Source organism: Rhipicephalus sanguineus, chromosome 8, assembly GCF_013339695.2.
Source record: "Rhipicephalus sanguineus isolate Rsan-2018 chromosome 8, BIME_Rsan_1.4, whole genome shotgun sequence".
Taxonomy (NCBI): Eukaryota; Metazoa; Arthropoda; class Arachnida; order Ixodida; family Ixodidae; genus Rhipicephalus; species Rhipicephalus sanguineus.
This window is the reverse complement of record NC_051183.1, coordinates 46,892,316-46,913,085: the sequence shown is the minus strand read 5'-3', so window position 1 is coordinate 46,913,085 and position 20,770 is coordinate 46,892,316. Positions and strand designations below refer to the sequence as shown.

Here is a 20,770-nt window from a genome sequence, read left to right as displayed (position 1 = left end):
CAGTGCGATCACAGATGCTAGTGCGAGTAGTACTAAGATCCACATCGCTTTCTGAGTCGTGTATGCATTATTGTTAGAAGCAACGATAAAATCACGTGGTTTCCGATAACCGAAGGCACATCTAAGCATGAAGCAACAATGTAAAATTCTGTAACTAGCGAGAAATTGTTATTAGAAAGAAAAAGACACTTTTTAACTTCAAGTGATGCATAGCAAATAAATACCAACACAAGGAAGCTTATACGAGAACATGGCACTGTTTTCACATTTGTGAAATTTGTGTAATATTTTCGTAATAATTTTTCCAAAATATTGCCACGCGCGCTTATTTTGTCACTTTTATGTAACTAGTCCGTTGCCCGCCCTAATGTCTGGGAACCTTCCAGATTATTTTGGAATTTTCCGATAGGCTTGAGCGCACAAATACGAACTGTTGAGCTTATTCTGGAATTCTCACGGCCACCAGCGATAAGGCACGAATGTTCGATGCCGCAGGTATAAATGCCGATGTGCCTTACCACAGATCAGATTATAGACGGCCGACACAGTGTAAGCGTGTATTGCTTGTAGTTTGACTTATTGTTTACCAGGCACAGGTTCACCCAAATAAAAAGTTTAGTCTTGAACAAGTCGACTGCTGCCTTCGTCCACATCACGACCCTGTGACAATATGTTTGCTCTGCCCTGTGTCACACGGTATAATCAATTCAAACAAACTACCTCACAGCACCATCTTGCCCCAGAAGTAACAGTAATTGTTGGGGTTTAACATCCCAAAACCACGATATGATTATGAGGGATGCCGTAGTGGAGGGCTCCGAAAATTTAGACCACCTGGGTTTCTTTAACGAGCACCTAAATCTAAGTAGACGGGGCTCAAGCATTTTCACCTCATCAAAAATGCAGCCACCATGGCCAGGATTTGATCCAGTGACCTTCTGGTTGCCCCAGAAGTAAAAACATTACTGCACTATGTTCAAGCAAATATAGGGCGCAGAGTGTTCGTTTTCCAATGCGTGTATCGTCCCTTAGCTAACAGAGGCTCAAATCGTGCAACTTTTGCAAAGCATAGTCCACAACTCTCAACCGCAGAGAGCAGAACCATTGCCCCACTTTTCATGGATGAAGTCGGCTACTCACATCGGAATGTCGGCGTCGGATCATGGAGCAGTCCCAAGAGGGTAGCCTGGGAATCCCGCAAAATGGCAACCGTGGCCTCCTAGATGGGCTCTGTGGTTGCTGCAATGACACATCAAAAACAACAACGTGCATGAGTCTTTATGAAAGAGAATTAACTGTAAGCCGTTCTAGGGTTGCACTGAATTTGCGCCTGACCCAATAATGCTCTACAGTGGCATACCGACTGTGCCCCTCAACTAAACTGCCGAGTTCCGTTGCTAAAACTCTGGTTATTTATATCTTCCAAAGGTCTTCGCTGGCATACACGTACTGTATTTTCTTGCAATAACCCGCCCCTGCACCTAACCTGCACCCTTACATACACACCTGCAGAATAAAAAGAAAATCTGCATGCATCGCCCATATGTTTTAACCATGGAAATTCATTTGATGCGTTGATAGAAATTGCAGAAGCTTTTGTTTTTCCCTTTGTTTCAGTCGCCAGTCCTAACCTGCTTGCTGGTCATTGTCACTACCACATTCCTCGCATTTTTTTCTGCCACTTAATTCAACACGCCAAATAATTTGACCAGTTCCGTCGGTCCCTTCAGGATCAAAATAACGAATGTCAACGAGTGCACTTTGAAACCGTCCCGATGAGCTTAGCTCACCGGCGTGCTCGCATACGGAAGGTCCAGCGCACTGAAGAAGAGCTCGTCGCTGATTGGCTGGTGCGAGGATGAGGACAAGTCCAGCAAGAGGACGCTGGCTGGCGAGATGGAGCGGACCCCCTCGTCGCTGTCCAGGTTGGCCTCGCCGGCGACAGCCACGGACGCGGGACTGGTGTCGTGCAGCTCCGTGCCGGTGATCGTGCTGGTGTCGCCGACTAGCACAGAGTTCCGCTCGTACAGGACTTCCCTCAGCCTGCATTTGTCAAAAGTTTGGCCAAGTTGACACCTCCTGTAATAGGTTCCTAAACCCTACCGGGCTAACCATGTTGTGAGACTTAATGGCAAGAGGAGAAGCAAGGATATTGCAGCCAGATCAAATGGAAGGACAACATATGCCTCTTCTACGTTTTTGAACATACACGTCATTCAACATATGCCTCTACTTCGTCTTTCAACATATGTCTCTTCTACATGTGGCTCTTAGTCTTTTCAACATACGCCTCCCCTATGTATGCCAATACAACGAAATGACTTGCATATAGAAGGATGCCTTAACATCCTGGCTATATTGAGATAGCTACGGTGTTAGACCCTTACAATCATATGACTTGTGTAACAAAGTATGTTTAGAGTACTAAGCACTTTAAGGCATTTGACTATAGTATATTTGGTGTGAAATTTTGTTATAAAGTCATACCTTGATATAAGCAACGTTGATATAACAAACTATTGAGACGTATTGAAGTAAACAAGAAGTTTTCCTACCGACATTATAGCACAACAAATGTATGTCGATAACAAATAGCCTACCATATATAATGCTGTTAACCGCTAAAAACTTATTTCAGCTTGATGCACAAATACTATAACATGGTTATGAGGCATGCCTTAGAGCCAGACTGATGACAGAGAGGTTGGCCTGAAGGACATGGTCGTTCATCATCATGAGGTCTCATTTAGAGCAAAATTTTGTGTTACACAGCCGTATTTCAATGTAATCAACACGAATTTAGCAAATTGTCAGATATCATGAAGTAAATAACTGTATTACTGCTATATTACAGTGCAAGAAATTTAGATTTTTAATGAATACTCAATATAATAACGCTATTTTTTGTAAGACTTGACTCTTCGAAAGAATGTTGCCTGCACATGCAGTACTCGGGCATTGAAACGAGACATCAAACTTATCAGTATAACGACTGGTAAGTGCAATTTCTTGATATAACCACATTATGTCACTATGAATCTGGTCTCTACACATAATGTTGGCTCTGATCTAAGCCTCCGAGTCCAAATTACGCTGATATGACCCGGACTGAAGGCCGAGGAAATGAATCTAACTCCACAAAAAAAAAATTGCATATAACCCCTACATATAGTTCACTAGAACACTTTTTAAGTATATATTTCTGGGATTCTTTTTTTGGTGAGAGTTATATGTGAGAAAATATGGTATATGTGTTACTTAACCCTAAATTTTCGCATTTCAATCCATGAGTACTGTACTAATACGTATGGTCACAAAAATTGCAGTATCACTCATAACGAGAAGCAGCAGTGCAATAGCACGCACGATATGTGTTGTACATCCCGCACAAATAGTGCACAGATCAAGCTGGTCCACTAGGCCTAAATGTGCCAGTTGATGCACTCGCATGTGCAAATTGCATGCACACACACTACACATTGCCGCAAAGATAAGGTTTCAGAACAATGCTGTTACGACTAAACCACACGTTAACGAATGAAACTCACCGAAGGTTTTCCACACGCTGTTGCCTCAATTCATCCTCGGTGTCCTTCTGCCTGTGTTCCAGAGTCTGCGAGGAACGCAGTAACAAACAAGGGCATCGCGTTAACCTGATGACAACATGCCTATTCGGTATAAGCAGTGGTATTAGTACTACAGTGCAGACCACTTATAATGTAACCGCTTTTAGCGCGGGACCGGTTATAACGTGGGTTTTTTTGACTACCGATATGGCGCCCATAGAACTCAATGTATAGGCCGACCGTTTACTGCGTAGGTGCGCGAAGGGGAATACCGGTTATAGCGCGGACTTTTTAGGCGCGCGACCATAAAATCGGCGAACGGAGCACGGTTTGCCGGCGGCGTTCCCGGCGCGCCGGCACGTTGGGAGTGGGAGCGGGAGCAGGCGGGAGCGCGCACGTGGAGACGGCCGCGAAAAGGCAAACATTGCGGAGGAGAAGAGAGGGTACAGTAGTGAGGGAGACGGGGAGACCTTGGAAGGAGGGACCATGTTTCGTCACCGTGGCAGCGTCCAATCCGGGTGCGCGGAGTGCGGGACAGAAGCGGTGGCGTACTTTTTTACTTTTTTTTCTTCGACCTCCTTCTTTTGCCTCTTCGCATTTGTTGTGTGCGCTTCGCCGTGTCGCAGTTGCCGTCTGAGAGCCCAGAGCACGTGTGTTGTCAAGCTCCTGTCGCCATGGCGTCGGCGGCGTCGGCGGAGTCTTCAAGCGGCGTGAAAAAACGCCATGCCCTATCGCTGGGGACTAAGGAATGCGTTATTAGGGACATCGAGAGTGGGCTGAAGAAGGCGTCGGTGGCGGCGAAATACGGCGTTTCCAACACGACCGTGTCGACCATCTACAAGAACAAGGACAAACTGCGGCAGCAACTGCAGCAAGATTCGTCTTCCCTGTCATGGAAGAGAATACGTACGTCGAAGTATGAAGACGTGGACGCAGCGCTGTTCAGGTGGTTCCGCGAAGTTAGGGCTCAGAGCATCCCAGTAAGTGGCCCCATGCTCCAACAAAAGGCCAAGTCTCTCGGAGCTCTCTTAGGCCACGACGACTTCAATCCACTTAACAGGTGGATCCAGCGTTTCAAAGATCGCCATGGCATCAGCTGCAAAGTGGTGTGCGGAGAAAGCAGCGATGTCGACGACGAGTCTATCGAAGTCTGGCTTCGCTTAAACTTGAAGAGTATGCTGTCCACCTACGCTGACAGGGACATTTATAATGCCAATGAAGCTGGCTTATTTTATAACCTTTTGCCCAACCGCACGCTTGCGCTGAAAGGCGAGGCCTGCTCCGGCCGCAAGGTCTAAAAGGAGCGCATAACTGTATTGTTTTGCGCTAATTTGGACGGGAGCGACAAGCACCGCCTCTTTGTCATAGGTAAATCGGCAAGGCCACGTTGCTTTAAAAAGCGAGAGTGCCTGCCAGTGACCTACAAAGCCAATAAAAAGGCGTGGATGACGCAGGATTTGTTCACCAGCTGGCTTTGCAAGTTTGATGAGGATATGGTGGCAGAGAAGCGACGGGTCATACTTATCCTCGACAACTGCACGGCCCACAACGTCAAGCCGAAATTGACCGCCGTCAACCTAAAGTTCTTGCCTGCCAGCACGACAGCAAAAAGTCAACCTCTCGACCAGGGTGTCATCGCAACCGTAAAGGCGCTGTACAAAAAGCGCATTTGCGAGAGAGTTTTGCTGAGCATGCAGCAGCAGCAGCCTCTTAAAGTGAACTTAAGGGGCGCAATTGACATGGTGGTCGCTTCATGGTGGCAGGTAAAGGCTGATACCATAAGCAAGTGTTTCAAGAGGGCAGGCTTCGTGCGCAATGCAGAGACTCTGGAAGACGATGAGCAGAGCGACACTTCGCTCGCCGATGAGACCCTCAACACTGACGACGTGTGGTCCGGCCTCGTTGACAGCAACTTTGTAACCGCCACCGACACTTTCTAAGAATTTGTCGATGCCGGGGAGTCGGAGCTTTCTGTCTGCGAGGAAGTGAGCACAGATGACGCGATCGTCGCAGCGGTGCGCGGTAGTGCGGAGGTTGCAACGGACGACGAGTCGGACGGCGAAGACGAGGTCGACCCGACGCCAGAACCGGATTTCCCGTGCAAAGACGCGTTGGAATACCTCGCAAAAGTGAAAACGTACTGCGTGAAGAACAGTTTGAGCGAGAAATCGCTTCAGTGCTTAAGCTTTGTGGAAGACGAAATTGTTCGTAGCGCTGTTCACAAGCATCGCCAGACGAAAATAACGGCGTTCTTCCGTTGATGCCGGACTTGAGAACTTCGTTTCCGTGCTGTGTTGTGATTGTGTTGAATGCGTCTGCGAGTGAAAAGTGTAGTAAAGTGCTTTTGAAAGGTGGGTTGCTCTTTTGGCATAGGCAAAGGCCGAAAAAAGCATGCTTTGGTTATAACGCGGTACCGCTTATAGCGCGGATTTTTACAACTCCCGTGACTTACGTTATAAGCGGTCTACACTGTAGATTTCTTAATTAAGGACCACAGCCGCGCAGGCAATCTAAAGGCGCTCAAAGCGGTGAACGATGTATGTGAACAAAATTTGCATGACAACGCTGACAGAGAGTGCACAGTAGACACAATGTGCAAAAGTTGATAAACAAAAGTTTTCCCAGCATTCGTGGTCTCAAAAGCTATTCTCATTTCAGACTCAAAAAGCAAAATTATGCGGTTTCACATGCCAAAAACAACACCATTGTGTTGTGCTTTTGGGCATGCCAAAAAAACTTCTGGAGACGCGCCTCCAGACTTTTTTACCATTTGACATTTCTGATGACAGTGTACTGCAGCGAAAGTTTAGGGAGCACTGTGCACATGTTAGACCAAGGCCAGAATATTCTAGAATAGCAATCCTTTGTTGTTTTTCTTCCCATGGTGGGGCTGAGGATGTTTTTCGGGAGATTTATCAAACGTTGTGAAGTGAAAAATTTGTGAAAACTTGAAAGCGCGAACGATGAAGACGAAACACATACAACAGGACTTGCGCTTACGGGAACAAAAAAAGTTGAGAACAAAAAAATTTGTTCTCAACGACCATACCCTAGCACACTATCGGCTGTTGGGCCTGGGATGGGACCACAGAAACATGAATATCGCCCCAAAATTCAAACAAGCCGTGACTATATCATGGAGATTCTACTGCGTTTACATAAATGCATCACTCAGTCACATGTAATTTAGAAGCAACTGAAGAGAATGATGATTAATGGAATGAAATTATTGAAAATGTGACCGACGGTCTTACCTCAACAGTCTTGGACAGATCCTGGACCACAGATGCACTCTGAACAAGTCTGCTGGACTCCTGCAGATAACGGACAAAATATCATATGCACACCCATTGTTGACATGACACAATTAAATCTCATACTGCCTTGACAGTATGTGCAACGTGTTACTAAACATTAATAATAGCTAACAGACAATCAAGCCAAGGAAAGTATAGGAGATGTTATTTGTAGCAATTATGATACAAATGCGAAGAAACTAGAAAAAAATTAAAGTGGACGAAAAGACAAATTACCGCCGGCAGGGACCAAACGTGCAACCTTTGAATAACGCACCTGATGCTCTACCAATTGAGCTACAGTGGCAGACATTCTCCCATCCACTTAATTGGGTCTATCTTCATTTAAACCTGGAAGAATTAAAGGCACACTAGAGGCAAATGTCAAGTCGACGTTGATTGTTGAAATAGCGTTCTAGAAACCTCGTACTGCTTGTTTCGAGCCAAGGAAATGCTTATTTTGAATGAAATTCTTGTTTTAGTGGTCTGCGCAGCGTTAGCGCACATCAGTTCACACGCCTGGAAAGGGCCTCCTGACTTAGCATTTGCCTTGCCCAACGTTGCTTGCCTTTACTGCCCGGCAGCCTACGCTGCGGTTTCTGCTCTGAAGGGCACATTACAAGCCTTGCCCAAGTTGCGATTGATCTCGTAATCCTCTGCGTGAAAGTGCAGCGAGCACACACGCAGATTTCTTGGTCGTTAGCACACTGTCGCAGAGGCACGGCACTTGGCCACTTTGGCGTAGGGGTTTCTTTGCTGCAGCTGCTGTTCCTGAAGCAGCGCACACCATTCAGGCACCCGGCAACATCACATGGACACGGCATTTTGTTGAACTTTTCGTTCGAGCGACTTTCATGAGCGTGCAAGGCACGCGCAGCAGTACGCGATAACGAAGCTACCACTGAAACGCAACCGCACGAGCGGAGCACAGCCCTGTGAAAACGAAACTTTTGCACAACCCGCGCTGTTTTCCACTGTAACGTCAAGCTCTTTTTTCAATGAATCAAACAGAAACGCACAAGCAGCATTTTATTACGTCTTGCAATGCTCGGAATGTTCTTTGTCATCATAAGTAGCTTGAATACTAGAGATAATTTGAACTCGGGACTCTTGACGTCATCGGGCTCATTCCAAAGCGTCCCACTGGTGGCACATACGGTGTCCTACATTTAACTCAATTTCTCGATTACTAGAGCACTGCTAATTATAATATTAACGTTTTAGACGTTCTCAAACATTAACCTTACACTCTGACAAATTTTTTATTCGCCTTTAGTGTCCCTTTAATAGCGCTGCTCGTGGCCATGACAGTGAGTGTGTCGTAGACATGACGGCGAGTGCGGCTACGAGCGGCGCATGTAGTCACATTCGCCATCATGGCTACGCGCAGCCCTGAATAACACTCCCAGGTTTAAATGAAGATAAACCTTGAGGTCACCTTAGATGTCAATGTCACGAGACACAGCGTATAGCACTGGATTGCCCTTGCCAACTTCAAAATTCATATAATTTACCTTCCAAGCTATATTCGCTGTTGAGATTTGGTAAATGATATATGCATGTTCACGGGAATCGATCCCGCAGGCTATTTTGGCCGCGAAATTCTGCATCAGTACCACTTAATGCTGCATGTTTACTAGGCTTGTGCAAATAGTAAATTTTAGGTCCGAAGCCAATTTGAAGTGGATAGCGATTTTGGTCAAATAATTTCGAATAAAATTTTAATAGTATACCGTATTTACTCGATTCTACCGCGCCCTCGATTGTAACACGCACCCGTTTTCCGCGACCAAAAAAAAAAAAAAAAGTAATACATCGATTGTAACGCGCACCCATTTTTCGTGAGAGAAAAGAACAAAAAAAGTCCGTAGGAGTCAAACTTCGCACATTTAGAAGAACAAGTATTTGGGTTTTAAAGAACTAAAGTTTCAAAAGAGTAAAACACAAAGTCAAAAAGCGGGCCTTGCCGCTAAAACTGTCACCACTACGGCGGCGATACGAGTCGCGTAATGGATCAGTCCTCGTCGCTGTTGGACAACTCCTTGTCGCTGTCAACACTCTTCGATTTCGGGAAACCGGCCCTGCTTTTGTCCACAGAAACTTTTTCGTGAAGCTTTGCTGTAAAAAATCTGCTTCTGTTTGCGCCAGTCTCGCACGCACGTTTCGGGAACTCCGAACGACCGCGATGCGGGCCGATTTCCGTCCGTCTCTCTGCACATTTAATAACTATTTCTTTTAAATGCGGCATCGTGGTACACTAGTCGAGTATTTGGAGTCGACACTTCCATGCCGTCGATCCGAACGCAGAACGGGATGACAATCTCCTCAGCACACGTACGAACTGAAAAAATGGCAGAAATGGCCAAGGCGCGTAGGAGGCGGCCATTTTGAAATGTCGATGGCAATAGGATAACCGAGGTTTTTTTTTTTTTTTTCGGTACTCGATTCTAACGCGCATGCGATTTTTTGGACTCGTTTTCCCGGAAAAAAGGTGCGCGTTAGATTCGAGTAAATACGGTATATCACATATTATAAAGAAAAATGAGCATATTTGTCATGACTCAACCAACCTGCTCAATGTTGCTTTAAAATTGTAAGAAGGCAAGAGCAAATGTCATTTTTTTTGGTTCAAAAGAAGTGGAAGCAACTTTGAATAGTAGCAGGACTTGGCTTTCAGTAGAATGCAAGTGATAACCCGTAAAATATGTTTTAAATTATGCTATACTTGGAGCATATAAGCCGGTATAACAAGCTTTTAAACTTAAAAAATGATGAATCGATGTTAGGGTAATATGTGCATTTAACCTTGAAGTGGGGCTTCGCGGCAGTGCGGATTTTACCCGGAAGGGTGTACTCACGGCATAGCAACCCTCCGCTGCAGTGAAACCACCTTTACAAGGCGGTTACCAGCGGACTAGTTACATTTATTTGTTCATTTCGACAAAGTTTCAACTAATTTGAATTCGAATCGAAGAGCATTCGAATACTGCATTATTTTTTCGAATATTCGAAGTGCTCGAATATTCGCACGAGCCTAATGTTTACATCTTCTTTCCTGTCGATTTCGGAAGCTGCTAATGCTGCTCCCCAACAGTGCAAGCCGTGCAGCTAAGCCCACCTGGGACAGCTGCTCTTTGAGGCTGAGGTTCCGGCTCTCGAGTTCGCGGAGCCGCACCCGATTTCTGGCCACCGCCTCGGATGCCTTCTTTGCGCGGACGTCTGACTTGGTCAACCTCTCTTGTAGGCTGTCCACCTGAAAAGTACATTTTTCAGTTTTTCAATTCATTCTTTATTTTTCAAGACTGCCCATGATCCACTAAAAGCCTCAGTAATGGTGCACTGGTAATTCCTAAAGAAAAAAGAATGACAAAATAAAGTGTTGTTTGTCCCTTGTTTACGTGCTATTCTACAAGGTCATTAATAAGCAACCAGCCCTGAATTCCTATACGTGTAAAGCACAAAATGTGAAGGACGAACCAAGTTTCAGTATTTTGTCGCATTATATTTTATTCATTTGGTACTCCGAGACCTGCTAGATACCCTGTGGTTACGTAAGCAGTGGTGACAATTCCAGACAAGGCAAAAGTGCACAGCCGAAACTGGCAAGGGTAAATAAACATGCAGGAAGTCATACAATGGAATTAACTTTTGTCAATGAAGAATTACGTAAGCTTCAGCAGCACACGTGATATCACCAAGTGCTGGCGCGATGCGTTTCAGATGATGGCACCAACAGTCTTCTCGTGCTTCTTTTGGCTTAAAGGGTCCCTAAACCACCTCCGATACTATTTTTAACATTTCAAGTAAACCAGCGCTTTGAATTCAGAATGCCGTTACGATCAACAGTGCCAAACACGGCAGCGTTACACTTCGCAGGCGCCCCACACAAAGAAAAAAAGCCGTGCGCTTGCTCCTCTCGGGGACTTTCAGTATCCCTTGCGTTGGTCGTGACGCCACCACTCACACCTGGTGATGTCATCAACAAGGAGAACGTGTTTGCCTGCCTGCAGGTACGCGTGCTCCCTGAACACTCGACCAGGAGAAGAGATGAGCCAACGAACAGAGCTTAGCAAAGGAAAGCGTGAAGCAAGCGAGGGCCGCATTTCAATCATCAAATGCGTGTAGCTCCGCTATTACGGCACCATTCTGAAAAATTCTAGTGGCTAGGTGTTCTCTGTAGGCTCGTGCACAACTGCCACAACTAAGTTTCAACCTCTGGGTGTTTTAGGGGCCCTTTAACAGGCGCCCTCTTGCGGCGAGAGTGGCGTTCTTGGTACTGTGGAAGGATAGTTCATTAGTATGAGTGAAATCATTCTTTTCATTGGTGCCAATTAAAGGGTTAACAATGACTCCCAACCTCAGCGATCCTCTTCTCGAGCTGGCTCTCGAGTGCCGCCTTGGCCGCCCTGGCCTGCACCAGGTGCTGCTCTGCCTGCTGTCGGGCGACACTGGTGGCAGCGAGGGCAGCCTTGGTTTCCTCGAGCTCTGCACTGGCACTCCTCAGGGCCTCCACTTCTTGGCACAGGCTACGGACGACGAGGCGTAGGGGAGGACAAGATTTCAATACCAGTTGTTGACAGGCAGCATTATTCTTCTTATTATTATTATGAGCACGAAAAAAGATTAACAACCGCTGCTACATATCAGCCTCAACAACTGAAATTCCAAAATTAAATTCTGAGGTTTTCCATGCCGAAGTCAGAGTATGATTAATGTTGAATTAAAATTCAATACAGAAAACAGGCTTAAAACAGATATTCGATGTACAGTGGAACTTCGATTATACGACTTTCAGGGGACCGCGCAAAATCGTCGTATAATCCGGGCGTCGTATAATCGAAAAACCGAGAATATAGGCAGTGACGGTCATTTTTGCCCCACAACAGCGGGCACATAATGCCTAAGAAAGTCCGCGGCACAAACGTACGCTGCTCCGAGGAACGTAGATTAAATTAATTGAAAAAATGACAACCACGCATTTTATCGGAGGTGTGAACGAACCTTTATTTCTCACCTTTTAAAAAAATCTGTGATTTTCTTCTGAGAGTTTGCCCAGCCACGACGCATCAGCTTTCTTTCGATAGCTGCAACATCTGGCAGCAAGTCGCCGATCTCGTCGCGTGCGCAAGCAAACCGCCGAATGTGGTCGACGTAGCACAACACGTCCGCGTAAGTCGGAACATACGCGCTAGCCTCTGCAGCGTCGTCCATCTCTTCCTCGTCGGAAGTTCCCGCAGTGTCGGGACGCACAGTTTCGATAATGTCATCCAGCGACACTTCACTGCACACTGCAACGTCGTCATCGGCACCAACATAGTCCGCGAAAGATCCAGGCAGCTCCAGGCTGCCGAACTCTGGTTCGTCGTCAACAGGCACTGCAGCTTCATTGGTAGAACAAGCACCACTTTTATTAAAGCCGCAGTGCCTGAAGGAGTTGGCGATGGTTTCTGGCGTGACTGCGTCCCATGCACTAGCATTGTAGTGCATTGGATCAAGCACAGAAAGCTTCTTATCCAACTGCTTGCGTTCCATGCCCGCCAGCCGACGCTGCACCAGAAACTTCCAATATTTCTGTTTCATGCACTTGATGATGCCAGCGTCAAGTGGCTGCAGCAGGCTAGTGCAATTGGAAGGCAGAAATACAACTTTCACATTTCTCAAATGTGACATATCTGATGGATGGCACGGTGCATCGTCAAGCAGAAGAAGAATCTTCCTGTTCTTAGCCCGCATTTTGGAGTCCAGCTGCTGCAGATATGTAGAAAACATAGCAGCCGTCATCCAGGCTTTCCGGTTGAACGTGTACTGGCACGGCAGCCTTTTCGAATTCTTGAAGCATCGCGGCTTCTCAAACTTGCCGATCACGCGGGCAGGAAGCTTTTCAGAGCCGTCTTCATTAGCGCAAAGCAATACAGTAAGACGCTCTTTGCTTCGCTTACCCCCGTGACAGCTCTCTCCTTTGAATGCCAATGTCTGTTCTGGCTGCATATTATAAAATAATCCAGTTTCGTCCGCATTGAACACGTCGGACGGCTTGTATTCCCCTATCAATTCTGGCAGCAATGCAGTCCACTTTTCTATAGTGTCGGAGCTGACTGACGCGCTCTCTCCACAGCAGCAGCTGTACACAACTCCACTGCGTTTTTTAAAGCGATCCAACCAGCCATTGGAGGCTTTAAAGTCGTCAATGCCGCAGCGCAATGCAACTGTCTCAGCCTTCTCCTTCAAAATTGCGCCATCCACGGCAATTCCTGAACTGCGGGCCTGACGCAACCACTCAACGAGGGCCTTCTCCATGGCAGCATATTTGCCATCTGTCGCGGCCTTCCTGTTCAGGCCGAACTTTGCCGCATTTAATAGGATGCTGTCCTTCTTCGCGAGGATTGTTTTCAGCGACGACTCGGGAATGTTCAGGTCGCGGGCAATGCTGGCCTTTGTTGCTCCGTTCCGCTTCTCCGCCTCCTCGATTATGCGAAGCTTTTCTCCGAGCGTCAGCGGTTTTCGGTTCCGCGACATTATGAGACGCAGCACTCGTAACCAAGAATTCGAAAGCTTCCTCGCACACCAATGTCTGAACACAGAAAATTTTGCACGTGGACACAGCAGCTGCGGCGCAGCACAACCAACCGATGAGGCAAACACGTGAAGGAATGGCTGAATGGCAGCACGGCAGTAGGCCTATTCGATTTGCAAGCTTCAACCAATCGCGAGCGGCTAAAACGCCCCAGCCCTCTGGTAGCTAGACAGCGGCGAGTTCCGGTTCTCGCGGCTGTCGCAAACGTTGGCTCAACAATCGCCGTTCAACACGCTCGAAATTATCTGCCATGTTATCTGCTCACAACGGTCACTACAAAACCACCCTAAAGAAGAGAGAGAAAAAAAAAAGGCGACAATGGAAGTGCGCAGTGCAATGCGACAAAACGAATGCGCTCCGGCTGGCTCCGGCCAACGTTGGCTCTGGCTAGCTATGGCCGACCGCGTGTCGAAAAACTGAAGAGGCCCTGTGGTGGCAGCGCGGATACGAACTCGGTTCCTCGGTTTCCCAACTTTTTTCGCCCGGCCGCAGTGTGCTTGCGTGCCAGCTCGCGTCATCGTAGGTCTTTTTTTTCTCGGACAGTCCAGCGAAGCGTCGTACGAGGCGGGGCCGGCGTAAAATTGCGTCGTACAATTGAGGTTTTTAATACATTATTTCTATGGGGGTTTTGCCGGGACCAAGCCAATTCGTCGTAAAACGCGGGTCGTCGCAGGACCGGGGGACGTATAATCGAAGTTCCACTGTATTTAAATTCAACAAGACCAAACAAAAAGAAAACCGCTCGCAGTGTGCACCAACCAATTAAGAAGTGTACGAAAACAAGCACTTCCTAGACAGCCAGTGTGGTATTCATTATGCAACAAATACTGGCTAAATATCTTGCCAGTGTCTTGCGCTAAAAAGCTGAAACTTTCTATTCTTTTCAGAAATGTCACTGCTAAAGCAGCTCTAATTTTCAGCAGACACCAAAGCCACAAGAGCCCACTCAGCAAACTCAACATTGTCACATGGTCGTGACGAAGGAAGCAGAATGCAAAGCGTTGAAAGTCGAACCATTTATTGGCCGAAACTGTGCCTAGCAAAGTAAGCAAATCGCACTGTAAAACGATAGCAGCGAGTACAGCCATTGATGGTCGAAAATACCAATCGGCAACAAAATGCATCAGCTTTTATACAAGCGTCACAGCACCTTCTAGTGTTATCACTGATGCTAAAGCACAATCTGGAAGGTACTCAAACCTACGCGCTGGGCATGCAATATTTGTAGAACAGTCGGCGTCATTCGCGAAGCAGCATGCAAGTTGAAGCGTTGCGTGCACCAAGCTATAAAGTGCATTACAGGAAAGTGAAAAAACGCCAGGCCTGCGAGGAACATGCAGCACAGTCACAGCGAGAGCTGGAAGAGCGGCCTTTCGAGAGCCCATTGTAGACTATTGGGGAAACTAGTAAAATTACACTAGCAAGGCATACTATGCCATAAATCGTATTTTTCCTGAAGTAGGGAAGTGCTTACTATGCCATTATTCATCATTCTGCAGAGAAGTGAGGTACCTGCTACATATCTGTAAGGCATCATGTGCACTTTGTTGATGCTGTGGCTGATGACGATGAAGAATAATGGCTGAGCCTTTTGTAATGGGTGGGAAGCTTTAAATGACCAACTCGTTATGCAATTCACATTGCGTGACACCTGGTTGCTATTTTATTCTTCTACCTCACTATATTACATATGTTAACGAGATTCCTCCCCAACATGACGCCTGTATAGGGTCTTTTTGTGAATGATTTTCAAGCACTGGCGTGACTGTGTGATAGAATACTCGGCTGCCACGCAGAGGGTCTGGGTTCGAACACTGCTCAATATTGAATTTTTTTTTTTCTCATTTCGCGCGACAGTGATTATGGACACTGGCAGCGGCGGCAGCTGACAACTACGCCACAAAAATTGGTTGTTGCTGTGATCTCATAACAGCTTTCGCTGTAAAAGGTGGTCCCCGTGAAATAGGTGAAAGCAAGTACACGTGTCGATATGGTAGAGAAATGATGTGATGCAAGCACACACCTTCGCACCCGCTCGAGCAGGTCCTTGTTGGATGCGGTCAACGCCTGATTGGCCTCTTCGAGCTGCGACCACTGACGGAAGGCATCCTCCTTCTCCTTGATCAGCCGCTGCACGGTGTGCTGGAACTGGGACCGCTCCGACTCCAGCTGCGCCAGATCCCTGGATCGATGGACCAATAGCACACGATCGATACGGCTTAATCGGCAAATTGAGATTACTCAATCTTTCATATTCTCACGTGGTTGTGACAGCAAAGAATGCAAAACTCAAGCCGGTAAAGATGAAACACTTATTAGGCAAACTTGTGCCCAGAAAAAGAAAGACTGAAAGTACAATCAACACTCGATGTACAATGATTACGCCGAGCCCAAACGTCCGTCGTCGATAACCTGCTCGTCTGTGAAACGTGTCCGCTTTTATACACGCCTCATCGAACCTTCGAGCGTTATCTCTGGTGCTCGCGTAGCTCTAGAATAAACTCTGTTACTCATGTACTGCGCATAATCTTGACAGAACGGTCTGAAATAATCGCGATGTTTCCACATATTGCCGCTTGGCATGTGACAAGCAGCGGTAGCAGTTTATTTATGGGTGAAGCCTGATCAATTAAAAGAAAAAAGCGCGCATGGCAATATAGTGAACACAAACTTGACAAGCTACCAAATTTAATGATGTGGGGGATATTAAACGTATCTAGGCATAGATTCCTTTGCCAACTACAGTACCCTCTGTTAATGGAAATTACATGTTTTCATTGACAAAGAGGAAAAATACATGCAACACTAGCGATATACACTGTCGTCGTGGAAAGCATCAACAATCAGTGAACGGTCCGGTTGAAACAAGTCACGCAGACCAATAGGACATGATTGATTCAGCTTAATCAGCAAATTGAGTTTGCCTGGCACTCAATCTTTTATACAACGAACACGACCTTGACAAGCTATTATATGTAATGCTAGGAGGAATATTAAAAATCTATATTAAACATGTTTAACATATCTAGGCATCGATTCTTTGCCAACTAAGGCACTCCCAGTAAAAGGAAATTATACATGTTTATGTTGATGCACAGAAAAAATACGCCGAACCCTAACCACAAACAGCTTCGCCATAGAAAGCTTCAACAATCATCGAATACTCTGGTTGAAACGAGTTGCACAAAACACCAACTAACAGCCATAGAAGCATCACCACCGAACGACCCACTAGAAATGTGTCACGCAGAACATGTGTTACGCACTACCCCCCACGCGCCGCTTTGCATCGTCGCAAAAGCAATGTAGAAGAGAAGTCTCATTGGCACTCACAGAATGCTGATGTCACCCGCGATGCCTTCCTTGCTTCCACAGCTGAACATGGACACTTCCAGGGATGCGAGGATCTCTGGGAGGATGCGCGACGCAAAGTTCTCGTGAAAGCACTGTACATCTCGAACGTGCCAAATTAAAGGTTGTGCATTGGCAACAATGAGTTGACAGCTTTAGGTAGTAGTGTACAACTCATGCCGCCAATAAAGTTGACAATTTGGAGAGTTCATGCTTTGCTCGAGTGCTGAGTAAGTTGCGTGAACTTAACACGCTATTACACCTCGTTCCTAGACAACTGTTTTATCCTTAGCAATTTTTAACTTTATCCTTAGCAAATGTTAAGGGTAGAGCTATGCTGCTTATAGTTTCTACGGCCTTGTATAGACTTGCAGGGACAGTTTGAACCTGTTCGAACTGTCCCTATAACTGTGGTTACAGCAGGTATGGCCCGACAAATGTTTTTGACACATGCCTAGATATAGGGATACAGCAACTAGACAGTGACACTGAGCACAAGAACAATATCTAGGCATATTTCAAGGCAAAATAAACAGTATTAAATAAAGCATGAATGGTTTGCAAGTGTCAAATAGGCATAGCCAATGCTATCTCATGAAGCATTTCATTAAGCTTTAAGAAACTAATTCCTATGCTAGCATAAAAACTTACTTGCAAGAACAAAGGTAAAGTGTTCTATTTACAAGCAGATATGGGCCTGTTACTTTCAGAGCTACAAGTTCAGGCTTATCAATGGAGTGCTTTTTTACGAAACCCTTGCAAGTTCTGGGTTATTTAAAAATTTGGTCACGTTTTTTTTTTCTCTACATGTTAGCAGTTTTCCACCACATTCAACATGAAAAAACAACAATTCCCCTTTATTGTCAGATTCAAATTTTGACACATTAAAAATACTGTCACATCAGAACCTAGATCACCTATTCAGAATTCACTCTGAGAACTAAAGTTGAAAACCCAAACCCAGAAGCTGCCCAACTCTGAAACTACAGTCAAACCTCGATATATCGAACACGGACATATCGAATTATTGCCTATATCGAACGGTTCCTATATCACGTGGGAAATCGCATGCATTTTTAATTTTTTATTTCGAACGAAGTTTGACGTATAATGGATATATCGAACTCGGCCACCCCAAACCGCCCGCGCTCCGTTGACAGGCGGCGAGCTTTCCCGCAACTCTCGAAAATAGCGGTAGCGCGGTGGGCGTTTACGACTGCTGCACACATCGATGGCGCCGAGTGCGCCACTTGAACGTAGCGGCATACGCACGCCGCAGCCTTGCAGCAATGACGCACTGCACTTGTTGCACCAGCTCCTCCTTGATAGTATCGCCAGGCATCCGTCGCATCGGTCGTTGTTGTGCTCGTGTGTTAGGCCTGCCGCGCGTTGTGGTGTGTGTAGCGATGGCTGCAGACGCGAAGAAACGGACGACCCTGACTTTTGCAGCAAAACTGGAAGCAATCCAGGCTGAAGGCGTGGGATTCGGACCTGGTGCGTCAGGGACGGAAGGTATGCCTTATCGTCGATAACTGCACGGCACACCACACCGATGCCCAGCTGAGCAACATCGAAGTGGTATTTCTGCCGCCCAACACCACTTCGAAGCTCCAACCGTTGGACCAGGGCATTATCCGCACATTTAAGTCTATCTACAAGCGTCGGCTGATCGACATTTTGCTTGTAAGACTCCGGATGGGCCAAGATCTGAAGATCGATCTTTTGGGCGCCATCCAAATGCTCAAGGCGTCGTGGGAAAACGTCAAGCAGTCGACGATAGCCAACTGCTTTCGGCATGCGGGCTTCGGTGGACGCACTGACGAAGCATCAGTGGAAGAATCCGAGGAAGCTGAGTTGGCATGCGCAGATGAAGAAAGCGAGCTCGCCGAAACGTGGAGCAAGCTGGAGAGCTTTGTTGGTGCGGAGCCGCAAAGCATGTGCATCGAAGACTTCGTTGGAGGTGACGACAGCACTGGTACAACGGCGGAGCTAACGGATGTAGAGATCGTCGCCGAAGCTACCGCTGAGCAGCCGAATGAAGACGCTGCCAAGGTGGATCCCGCAAGCGCTGATGGTGCCCCGCTCCCGACATCAGCTGAGGTCGTAGCCGCTTTGGCCCTTGCGCGCCGCCACTGCAGCGCGATTGAAGGCACCGGCCTTTCACTTGTGGATCGCCTGGACTATGTTGAGGACGCAGTCGTCAAACACGCCATTGCCAACAAAAAGCAGGCTACTCTTTTTCAGTATTTTAAGCCAACACAATAAATACTTTGTTTGAATCTTCAAGTGAGTATTTACTGCACCACGATTGGTTCGTTGGTTGTTTTCCACAAGTTCTTGACGCATTTTTTACGTGATTTTTTATATCGAATTCTGGATATATCGAACTATTTCGCGATCGCCGTGCCGTTCGATATATCGAGGTTCGACTGTATCACCACATTTGCCTTGATTGGCTGACTGACAAACTGAAGATCAATAATGACCAAGCTCACAAAACAGTGACCGACCACGAGCGAGTATGGTTTCAACAGATAGTGACCAAGTGAGCCTCGGGAACATGTAGGATGCAAAATATACCTAAATGTTGATTTGATACTATATTTGGTCTGAAAACGATGGACCTGCCACCATCAACACTATGCTGACATCATGTTAGACCAACGTTTCATAACATTCTGCAGCAAGTGTGGTGAAAGATGCCAATGTCAGAACTGACAACTGAGCTACTTTGTATTGTATAGTATAGTATAGTACAAGTACAAGATAGTATAGTACAAGTATGGTAGCGCTAGACATTATAAGGTTAAGAAACACCAGTCTTTAATTTTCTTTGTCTCATCTTGTGCTGTCAAGCCTATAATAAGCATTGCTCGTAAGAAATTTTAAAATGTGGTGGAAGCATTTTTTATTCTTATGTGCAGCAGTTGCAGCAACTGCAGGAACAAAGTAGGCTAACTTAAGATCATGAGTCACGAGGCATTCACCTCGTGTGCACCGAAACTGGAATTGATTTGCAGAAGTAGGTTTTGCAAAAGGTCAATCAGTACACTCTGAGGCTTGGCCTTAAAGACTTCCAACATCCCTTTGCCACATGACAAAGAAAGGACAAGTTGAAAATGTTGTCAGCTCCTTTTTAAGTCAGAGAACTCCCACCAATGCACTCCGAGCAAATGTTAATGCGCGCACACACAACAGTCATGCATCGCCTCCTCCCAGCAGGCATCCGTAAAAAAAAACTCCGTGTCTTCAAGCACCCATGCATTCAGTCATTGAGATGCAGTTTCATTAACAGTCACATGACCAGCACAATTGTAGAAAACGTGCAAAAACCAGCGTGGAGGTCAGCGTGACAGCCAGTGCAAGATCATGACCCAGTCATGTCACACTGGGTCACAGGTGACGTTATTTAGTGCAAGGGTGTGACGGTCACACTGCGTGTGCTGCTTTTAGTGCAAGAGCATGACTGTCACATCAGGTGTGATGCTTTTAGCGCAACAGCGTGAAGTGTGACACTTTTAGTGCAAGAGTGACGGTCACGTCAGGTGCAACGCATTTAGTGCAAGAGTGACAGCCACGTCAGGTGCGACGCCCCTAGCGCAGCGGTCAATGTAGCAGCCAGTGTGGAAGCACAAATGCCAAAACAGTCAAGTGAAAAAAGCGAGGCAGCAGTAGCTGCAGTGACGAATTAGAAGTTTTAGTAGACCGGCAAGTGACGTGAATGTCGGAGAGCCACTTACGGTCAGTTGCGCTGACTGTCACCGTGACAACCACCGGGGGGAAGTTTGCCGGTCGGAAAGGTTCATCCGTAAATTAGCGATCCTCCAGTGTGTGCCTTGCGTATTTCCGAAAGTTCGGTACAGGTCGATGCCAGTATGGTTCATTTGGAATGTGACAATAAACTAACAATTTCCTCAGTTAGAGGTACGTCGGTGGTGTGACCAAATCATGCGGCAAATTCTTGGAGCAACGTAAAGGCAACA

The 20,770-nt window shown here is 46.5% G+C and overlaps 1 protein-coding gene across 3 annotated transcripts in view; it reads right to left on the bottom strand.

Moving 5' to 3' along the window:
• LOC119401819 (uncharacterized) overlaps positions 1–20,770 on the bottom strand; it is a 215,171-nt gene that overhangs the window by 134,593 nt on the left and 59,808 nt on the right. For all 3 annotated transcript variants that reach the window (XM_037668810.2, XM_049418149.1, XM_049418150.1), the window contains exons 5-12: positions 16,770–16,845; positions 15,460–15,618; positions 11,220–11,388; positions 9,981–10,115; positions 6,821–6,880; positions 3,549–3,613; positions 1,791–2,043; positions 1,141–1,239 (exon numbers count right to left, since the gene is read on the bottom strand). In XM_037668810.2, the coding sequence (XP_037524738.2) occupies positions 1,141–1,239; positions 1,791–2,043; positions 3,549–3,613; positions 6,821–6,880; positions 9,981–10,115; positions 11,220–11,388; positions 15,460–15,618; positions 16,770–16,845 (1,016 nt within the window). The remainder of the gene's footprint in view (positions 1–1,140; positions 1,240–1,790; positions 2,044–3,548; positions 3,614–6,820; positions 6,881–9,980; positions 10,116–11,219; positions 11,389–15,459; positions 15,619–16,769; positions 16,846–20,770) is intronic.